The 10508-nt window shown below is 34.6% G+C and overlaps 1 protein-coding gene across 1 annotated transcript; it reads left to right on the top strand.

The window, feature by feature from the left end:
• Positions 1-420: 420 nt before the first annotated feature.
• On the top strand, positions 421-9570 carry LOC108362921 (uncharacterized). Its single transcript, XM_017616076.1, has 7 exons — positions 421-502; positions 4771-5706; positions 7581-7683; positions 7743-7924; positions 8002-8103; positions 8322-8489; positions 9340-9570. The coding sequence occupies exons 1-7, from the start codon at positions 457-459 to the stop codon at positions 9522-9524; spliced, it is 1722 nt and encodes a 573-aa protein (XP_017471565.1). The 5' UTR covers positions 421-456; the 3' UTR covers positions 9525-9570.
• The last annotated feature ends 938 nt before the right edge of the window (positions 9571-10508 follow it).

A 10508-nucleotide genomic window follows, 5' to 3' on the forward strand; every position in this document is an offset into this window, starting at 1 on the left:
TGTTATTGTTTCGTAGCGTATTTTATCGTTTTTTTTTTTGTTTGTATTTCACTGCTCTTGCTCTTCTTTTGTTTGCTTCCTGACGATAAGCTCTCAAATAAACTTAATTTTTTTTTTAACCGTTTTAATATCGAGTTGAAAGTGAATCGTGTTGGTTGACAGAAGATTGTGGGATGCTGGGCAGTTCATACGAAATGAGTTTGGTAATATATAAAACCACAAAAATAAATATTTTTATTATACAAGAGCAGAGCAGCAAATAAAAATAAAATAAAACTTAGTTAATAAAAAATGAAATAAACTGCATCTCATTTGAAGTGCGTTGAAGAAGAAAAAAGTAGATAAAAAAAAAAAACAAAAAGGTTGTAACCAAACAAAAAGCTAAAAGGCAAATAGTGAATATATAAATAGAAACGGGCAAAATAGAATAGAAAAAAATAATAATAAAAACATAAAATGCATCGGTGGAATTGTTTGCTGATTTTGTGTACATTTTATAAACGTAAGTAGTTAACTACCATATTTATTTAAATGAAGATATGATGTTGCCAAATTCAATCTCGGAATGTTGTTCCTTATTAAATCGGTGTGGGCATAAATACATACCTGCCTATGAATATGAAATCCTACTGAAGTCAATATAGCTACATATGTGCTTGTACTTCCTACTGCAAATTTAACGAACCAGGTGATAAAAATTATTAACTTCAACAAATCAAAAATGCAACCCAATTAATTGATATAATTGGAACTGCAACAGTTTCTTATCTAATTAAGTTTATAATTGAATTGAAATAATTCACAAAAAAAATATATATATTTTCTGTAATCCAAAAAATTTCTTCGCTTATGCTAATATATGTACATGCTATTGTTTTTAAAGACAACTAAATCTGTTGCATTCTATCTTGCAAATAACAAAAGAACACAACTCTTTTCAAAAAATTTCTTAAGCGACTTTTTCAAATATTTCCGCATTGGGATTTACCATAGAATACTTAAAGTTTAAATACATATCTCTTAAGCGACAAGGGCGAGTGACACATGTCGTTTGTGTTGTTTTAAGAAACCAACCAACAAAAAAACCCACAAACCCATTCAGTGGTTGCTTTTGAAGCTGCACTAATTCCGATTTCATAGTAATCGAAGTAGAAATATGTATGTATGAATATATGTGCATATGTATGTACCTACTTAAATGCATAGCCATGTAATCACGAAGTAGTTTGGCGAACATGTGCTTAACGAGTTCCATATGCAGATGCCAGAGCATTTATACATACATATGTATGTATGTATGTGGGTATGTTTTTGCATATCTTACATGTCTGCATGGCAATTAAACCTGCACACAGGCTCGTTGCCCTTGGTTGTGACGCAATGCGAATGAAATGTGCCGGTACAGCGTATATCAGCGCAAGAAAACAAAAGACTTTGGGCACGAACTTGATAGTCACATAGCAAATGAGTGTTGTATGTTACCGCACATGTTCTTCATAATTATTATTATTTATTTGAAATTGAGCTCATATTAGGCGTATGGAGAAGGGAGGCTCTTCTTTAAATAGGTTTCTTCTTCTTTTGCCTCAGCATTTGGCATTTGCTGGAAGGTAAATTGATGAATAATCTGTGAACATTTTTAGTGCATAATATATGTACGAACTCTGTTTTGATATATGTATGTATGTACATATTTCTGAAGAACGTGTGCGAAATGTAAATTCGCGTGCACCTTAATGTATGTACTATTGAATTAATTATCGCTAATCAGCAATTAATATTTATGTAAATATGTGAGAAAAGTGGCATAAAATTTCATATTAGCCACATGCTAGTTCAGATACTCTAAAAAAATTTAACTGAAAGTATGGGGTCATATGAAAAGTATTCGCGGATTTTTGTCCAGATGTCATGTTTATACATACATCTGGCAACACTAATCTAATTGCATCACAACGACGTGCCTTTGAAAGGTAACATTTGAAAATGAGTGAAATATCTGGGGAAATTCCAATTTTTTTGATGATTGTACATGCCGCAAAAACATGCCGAAAAATTCGTGTAGTGTAAAATGGGAGCGCTGTTAGTGAACGGCGGTTTGCTCAATTCCGCTGCGGAATTTATTTTGTGTCAAAAACGCCTCTCGCTCTGGTCGGCCAGTCACTGCAAAAGTCGATTAAATAATGTAAATGGTTGATCGAGACCGGTATGTAAGCTGTCAGGAGATAGCGGAGACATCAAACATCATTCACATGACAGTTTATAATCACATAAAAAGGCTACTGAAAGAATGAAAATTTGACTGACCATCGGTGAAACGCTGTTGAATCGCAATAAAATCGAACCATTTTTGAAGCGAGTCATTAGGGACTTTGAAAAATATACCGAATACGAGAATAAGCAATGCAAGCGATCATGGTAAAAGATCGATGACCATCTGCAAACGACCCCAAAGCCTTGATCGACAGCAACCAATTTATATTGAGTCTTTGGTGGGATTGTCCATTACGGACAATGTGGCGAAATGATGAGTTCGGATTTGAACGAAGAAATCAAGAAAGAGCGACCAAAATTTGTTGAATTGGCTTTTTAACATTATAGACCCCTGAGAAAGCGCGAGTTTCAAAAAAGACTGCACCTGGTGAATATGGAAAAATCCATTAAAAGCGTGCGTGAACGTATTGTTATTTTTCCATATTATGTCACAGCCCATAATATCCGGTGGCATTGAACTATCTAAAGAAGAGACCGGAAAGATGATGGTAAAGAATTTTTGTGGCATGACGGGTAGCTAATTAATTGATAAAGTAAGCAGACATCAGAATATAAAAAGAAATTACTTTCAAGAAATCTATAGACTATGATTTCCATACTCTACCACTAGGACCACTACCTATATAAACCTCAAAGTATTGAAAAACGATATTTTGAGTGATGAACTAGTGTTCTTATTTTTCCACGGAAAACCTACCTTTGGCGAAAGGGATCCCTTATGTACATAAGTATAGCTTTGGAAAATATATAAAATCTTTTTACTTTGAAAAAAAAAAATGAATACGCAGAAGTATACACATTCCTCGTACATCGTTCTGATTAATTTTGTTCGAAATTCGATAAAAGATATTTGGACTTTTTCTTTTATTCAAGGAAAGACAACCCCACTTTTTAAGTGTCTAGTTTAAAATCAGGGCTTGAATTCCCCAGAAGATTTGTATTATCTACTCTTAACAAGATTACATGCCTTGAAAATTTTTTCCCATTATCTTTGCGGGCTCGGGAGAATTTATGACATTTGCAGCAATCGGATGTCGACTTACTCCTTATGGACATATAATTATTTACCATTGAATGTGCTATTGATTTTTATAACGATAGTTAAAATTATACCGGAATACCAACCAATTGTACGGAAAAATGATTTTAAACTAAAGACTATTATAATTGCTCATCACAAATATTTTACCCTTATTTAACAAAGAGAAATCGAAGAAAAACATATTGCACATATAATTCTTTCACTAGGGTAAAAAGAATTTCTTCGAAGGAACTGCATGGGAGTAGTGATTAGTAATTCACCAGTTCATTCATCGGAAGCCGTTTAGCATCACTCGGGACATCGAAAAATCCTTACCACAAGCATTTTTAAATTTTATTCAGATTAAAATATATTTTTATGACACATAAATTTTCGTTTTCAAATTTGTATGGAACGTTTTACTTTTAAAAACGTTTTGGCCCAGGTTTTGCACCTACAATATTTATTTAAATTTTGAGAACGAAAACTTTCAATTAAATTTCCAAAATCCATGTTTTGGTTTTTGATATGCACATTTTCATATCGTTTTTAAAAATGATCGTTTGTTAATTGAATATGCGCATGTTGAAATTAAATCCTAACATGGTTTTTCATCATTTTAAAAATATGATATTCAAATTTGTCTTTATTAAATCACAACAAGTCATTTGGTATATAAATACGTTGTCAAAAATAGATAATACTTACATGAAGATGTTCCTGCCTTACTTCCAAGCTGGGCCTGCTAATTTTGCTTCACGCTGGTCAAATCCTGTAATTTAAAATAAGAAAGTTTTAAATTATTATTTAATAACTCATAAGGATTTATTTTTGTAAATTATTCTTACCAAAACTTTTTTTCGGTCAAGCTTATCATAAAAATACAATCGCCATTCAGCGTCGGCGTAAAACGGTAGGTCCTTCCTCTTTGTGTGACAACATCAAGGCGCATACCACAAAACGGAGGAGAAGCTCGGCCCAACATTAACATCCAATCTATTATTATCTTATATATAAATATAGTGATAGTGAGTTGATATGTACATGAGGCGCCTGTTTTAAATATGGAGCGTTTGAAGTGTTTATATTATCAAGAATAAGGGCTTTTTCCTAGCTACAATTACTTTTTTAAAGGAAAAAAGGCAAATATCTTAAAAAAAGCAAAATCAAATGTGTATACATATATGGAATCAGGGAAAGCTAATACGTGGACATCCTTAATTGAATGTACTCTATCCCTTTAGCAAAAAAAAAATAGTTTCATAAAATCCGCTCCCTGATAATGAGTCTAATAAATTTTCCAAATAAAGTATTCTAAATACATGAACCAAATGCTTGAAATTGTGATTATGCAGGCATTTTTAGCTACGTTTCATGAAATGATTTCATGAAATGACAAACGCATATACCTAGTAATACTTATTTACCCAAGTTTTGCAGATTTCCACATTCTGTTTTTGTTTTACCACTTTCAGTTAGCAATGCCATTGCCCTACCCGTTGACTTGCCCAAATGTAATTGTATACCCGTGAAAGAGTGCGAACCAATCGCATACTTGCTCTTGAATCACAGGCCGCAGGAAGCAGACATAATCTACAAAATTGTGCAGAGTGCCGGTTGTGGTTATGCCGGTCTTGAGCCGCTTGTCTGCTGCCCCGCCACTTATGCTAACCACAAAGCAACGACGCGCGTGCATGCAACAGAAATCGATACATTCGCTAGAACAGATCCCGACGCGTGGGTGTGGGACAGTGCCCCATTGCCCACACGCTTTGATACATTCACAGAAAAGTTGATGACAGCCAGCTCAATGGATAGCAGATCAACCAAAGGCAGATCAAAAATTTTGTACGAAGAAACGGATATATTTGATTTTAAGGATCCAAAGACGCAACGAAATTTTCCACATTCTTTCAATGAAGAATCTGTTGAATTCCATAAAAATTATGAAGATAATGCACAGCGCGATTGTGGTAAGGATAGGCAAAAACAGTTCAAGCCTATAACGGATGTGCAATGGCATCCCATTGGCGGGCATAAATCTTTTTCGCATCACCAGCTCGATCAAGGACACGGACATGTTAGCATACACGATAATGACCATTTCGATGAAGATGAATATCCTCGCATAATTTTTAGACCCTTAAATGATGGCGCTATTGTATATCCAGACGATAGACGTTTAAATCGCCCACTAAAGTTTCCGATGCAGCGACCGACGTCGACAACGACAACGACCACAAGTACGACAACTACTACAACAACAACGACCTCAACAACAAAGAAGCCGTCCATCACACCAACGGAACAGTCCAAAGTCAACACAGCGCGTTGTGGCATAGCGGAAGTCGACGCTGCAAGTGGTGAACGCGTATATCCATGGATATCACGAATAGCTTATATTAACAAAAGTGAGCGGATATTTTATTTACGCAATTTATTTTATTTCAGTGCTTGCATACATGGTAACTTCACATAATTTCATTGACCACCTTTTGCATCTTCTTGGTCAAGACTACGCCAAAGAGGAAGACGAGCGTGCATTTGAAGAGTGACCACTTGCTTTCGCTCAATTGAAATCGACCATCTCTATCCGTTAAAGAGGAAATGGAATTTGTTATTTTCGAGATAAAGGTTTCTTTTTCGCCTTCAGCACCCATTGGGCGTTCATTCTCATCCATGGTATTACCTCTCTGGGATTTCAGTATTCCTGCTGAAGAAAGAAATAATAAATTTTCCATAAGAAATATAAAAGTATACTTATGTATGGATGTTTGTAGATAGACAGTTGGTGGGTCAAAGTCCTCAAGAAAAATACGCAAACTTTCAATTTAATGTAGAAACATTCCTCTTCTTTGCTTATGGAAAAAAAGTACCAGGAAGCATCGCTTCCTTATTGCTTCTTATATGGAAACAATGTTTTCACAATTCTTAAGTAAAGCTAACTGGAGAACTTTTTGGAAAAAAGTTTCCTCCCCATAGATTCCATGGACAGTGAGGAGAAAAAGATTTCCACTAATGACATCGTAATGTTTCCTTTCCTAGAGGGATGCGACTGTTTTGAAACTGTGTGAGGTGAAGTGAATACCAAATTAAAAAAAAAATTGCTCGAGATTACATTTACAGCTGTATTCTAACATGAGCTGTGATCAATGCTGTGATTTCTACTGAGCCTCAAAGTTTGCCGCCGCAACAAATATGTCACTACAACAAGAAATTTTAAGTTTTTGTGTATTTTTCTACCACTTGAAATCGAACTTTTTTGGCACATTTTGCGGTGCACTAGAAATCACAACACTGATGAGCTAAGTTTTGAGAATCTGTTATGGTCTAATTATGGCAACTAAACGTAACTTACGGCTCTCTCTTAAAAATTCTGTTAAATGGGTGCTATAATTACGGTGACCATAAATATGGATTCAAAATGAGGGCCAATTTTTCAAAAATATGCCTACATATATTTACGTAGTATAAAAATATCAAAAGAGTATTTATGATTCAAAATTCTTAATACATTTTAAGCTTTAAAAATAAATCACGTTTTCTTCATCGATATTAATTTTTTTTTACATGAATATTTATAAAAGTATAGTAAAAGATAAAATCTTTAAACTATTATTTTATAGGCAAATTTTGAGTTTGTTTTTTGGTACTTTTCGCAGTTATTTACAAAAATATATAATTTGTGCAGATTGCGCTGCATAGCATCTATATTTCTAATCCGATTTTCATAATCTTTGGCTCAAAATTTACTGTAATGATATATCTGCTTTATCGAATTTTTAAACTAATGGAAAAAATTATCGAATAAAATGCAAATAGTCGCCTGTAGCACTAATAATTTTCATTGAAGTCGCCAGAAGTTATATATTTTGGTAAGAGGCATATCAATACCCTTCCAGATGTAAGTCGCTTACGTTGATTGGGAGATTTTTTTCATGCGATATTGAAGAAAAGCTACGAAAAGTACCAAAAAGCACTTTTTTGAAAAAATCCATCCATTGTCCGATAATACAGTACATTTTCATGTTTTTCAGGTTTGAAAAACTACGCAGGACCGACCTTTGAAAAACAGTACGGTCCTGCAAAAAACAGAACGGATGGTCACCGTAGTTATAATTGAACAAGCGAAACTTAACGTAACTTAATGCCACGTCGAAATCTGTATAATTTTGATTCTCTAAGTTCTACGTTCCGTTAAGTTAAGTTAAGTTAAGTTGCCATAATCAGGCTTTTAGAATAGAGAAGTTAAACTGTACAAGTTAACAGCTTATCTTCTTTTCAGCAAATAATTTTATTAGCTATCGTTGTTCTGGTTCCGTTGTAAGTCAATCGCACATCCTGACAGCTGCACACTGCGTCGTTAACCTAGTGAACGATCTGCGAATGTGAGTATGAGTATGAAAAATTTATGTAGTCCATTCTAATTGAAATATTTCCTTAACAGCTCTCACGTGCGCATCGGTGGTGTGGCACTTTCCACTAATTGCACGGCCAGCACTAATTTTAGCAACTGCTTCATCGCTTCACGCACTTTTCAAATCGCCGAAGTGCGCGTGCATCCCAGCTATGATCAACCTAAGTACGCCAATGATATTGCATTGGTAAAAATCGTCGGCGAAGCGAATGGTATGTATGCTGCTACGTTGAACAGTTTCGGTTCTCTTCACATTTTATTACGGTTTTAATATCTTTTATGAGCATAGACTACACACCAATTTGCTTACCTCCAAATCTGTCTGCTTCTGTACGAGATCAGCTTATAGGCAGCACGGGAATTGCACTCGGTTGGACAGCGGATATTGAAGGTGTGCTTTTTTTTGCTTTGGTTTACTCAATTTTTTTGTGCACTTATTTTAGGATATGTTTAGAGCGAGAACGTCAAGTTGCCTTGATTGTCATTAATAGGCATAGATATCGGGTTTAATTTAGCTTTAATTTGTATAATTAATTTTCTTTTTCTTTTCTATTTTTTGACGTAAAAATATCGATTTTGTTGAATATAAATATCTAAGGAACATTTCAGGCAATGAAACAAGTAGCCCAAGAGTACGTTACCTCAGCTTACCAATAGTGAATACAACTGAGTGCGCTATCACCTATGCGACATTCAGTGAGAACTTCAATGATCCTATAGTGATTACACCATCACAGTTATGTGCGCAGGGTGGGCCAATGAATGATGTCTGCCGAGGTGAGTAAATTGGAGAATTATTAAATTACCTAAATTAAATTTTAAAAGATGGGCATTACTAAAATATTTCAAGAGTAAATAAAACCGAAACTTGCATACTGATTTGCCAAGATAAAGGCAATATACATATCTATGGTCCTGTGCAATAACGACACAATTCAAAATTAAACAAATAAAAACTGGTACTAATGTAAAGTGGTTCTTGTCCCTAATCATTGTCCATTAGGGTATTTTCACGAATTCCAAATCGCGCAGCTCGAGGCCTATTCTCAATTTCAGTGAAAATTTATGTATGTACGGATCCCAAAGTTTTCTTCTTCTTGATTGCCGTTTTTTCGGTGACAATTGACGCCAATTGAAGCCAAGTCCTCCTCCACTTGGTCTCTCGATTGTAGAGGAGTCCTTCCTATTCTTATGTTACTAGCATTGGGAGCGATCTTCTTCAGCATCAGATGAAAAAAAATACCAAACATGGTGATGCACTGTGGTCTGAAATAAAAAGTAGGGTTTCTTTGAATATCCTTAAAACTAACTTCAAAACACTTGCTTATATTGCTACATATAAACAAATAAATACACAAAATTTTTCTTTTGATTTCATCATGGAAAATAATATAATTTGTTTTGAAGGCAACTGAATTTTTTATTTAAATGCAAAAACTTTGCCATAAACAAATTTTGTTTGTTTGTGTTTTTAAAATAATTTGTTTATAATAATAAAAGGATTTATTTCATAAGAAAAATTTAATAGGTTGTTTCCTTCTTAGTTGTAAAAAATTTAAAGTAAAATTCAATTTTTGTTATTCTAAAAAAACCAAAAAACGATTTATCTGTGTTTGTTTTAACACAGGTGACAGTGGTGGCCCGTTTATGGATGAGGGCTCTTCCGGTCTAATAAATTCAAGTGGGCGTCACTCTTTATTGGGTATTGTAGCTTTTGGACCAACTAAATGTGGAATGTCTAATATACCTGGAGTTTACACGCGCGTCAGTTCCTATTTGGGATGGATTATAGAAAGTATCAGCTTAAGTTAGCGTTAATTTAAATATAAGCCCCAAATATCATATATGTATGTACTTGTACAATATTTTTACTCTTAAGAATTATCATTCAATGTTAAGAACTAATTAGATATTTATTTTAGAATTAGCATATTTTTTTTTTTTTTTTTTTTTTTTTTTTTTTTTTTTTTTTTTTTTTTTTTTTTTTTTTTTGTTAAATGATTATTTGTTGTCCATCATATTATTCGTTTCCTACATTGCTGTTGCAAGGCCGTAGCCAATTAGAGTACATAGTAGACCAGTTGTAAATCTGAAGCTGTCTTCTGGAGGGTAACCAGTTCCATAGATCTTTTGTAGTTGGAACTTTCCAAAAAGTTCTTTCGCCTGTCTTAGCACAGGCCATGATGGTAGGAGGACCCACTGCGAGATAGGATTATGGTTGGGTAGCTGCTGCTTCCCTTGCTAGTCAGTTGGCCTCTTCGTTGCCCTCTACGCCTTTGTGGCCCGGGATCTACAACAGTTGTGATGTGTTGTGCTCCTCCTGCAGTCTACGAATATGTGGGCAGCGGCGGGGCAAGTGCGCATAGCTGCCGTTATGCAGGTGCACACCTACCGCTGAAGCTGAAAAAATTTCTTCTCCTAGTAAAATGGATGATGGTTGTTTAGCCAGGGTCTTCTGTTGTTTTTGTTTTTATACCTTTCATGAGCATGAAATGGTATTATAACTTCGGTCCGATGTTTGTAAGTACCAGAACAAAAAGAGATAGGCCCATTAAAATGTATACTTATATGATCAGAACGTCGAGCTGAGTTGATTTAACCATGTCCGTCTACCCGTCTGTCCGTCTGTCTGTCTGTTTGTATGCAATCTAGTCTCTCAGTTTTCGAGATATCAGGATCAAATTTGGTAGGTGGGTGTATTTTTATAATGTATTAATCATTTGTCGGAACCGGAAGAATCGGACCACTATAACATATAGCTCCCATACAACTGATTGTTCAGATATGAGATTTTTC

This window comes from Rhagoletis zephyria, unplaced genomic scaffold (assembly GCF_001687245.7).
Source record: "Rhagoletis zephyria isolate East Lansing unplaced genomic scaffold, Rhagoletis_zephyria_1.1 Rzeph_scaffold_01142, whole genome shotgun sequence".
Classification (NCBI taxonomy): domain Eukaryota; kingdom Metazoa; phylum Arthropoda; class Insecta; order Diptera; family Tephritidae; genus Rhagoletis; species Rhagoletis zephyria.

What these genes read in the sequence shown, in the direction of transcription:
- LOC108362921 (XM_017616076.1), top strand. Translation starts at nt 457, where the DNA reads ATGCATCGGTGGAATTGTTTGCTGATTTTGTGTACATTTTATAAAC. An exon ending in TTTGTGTACATTTTATAAAC is followed by an intron (nt 503 to 4,770) that starts GTAAGTAGTTAA and finishes TACCACTTTCAG; the next exon opens with TTAGCAATGCCATTGCCCTA. An exon ending in CTAGTGAACGATCTGCGAAT is followed by an intron (nt 7,684 to 7,742) that starts GTGAGTATGAGT and finishes TTTCCTTAACAG; the next exon opens with CTCTCACGTGCGCATCGGTG.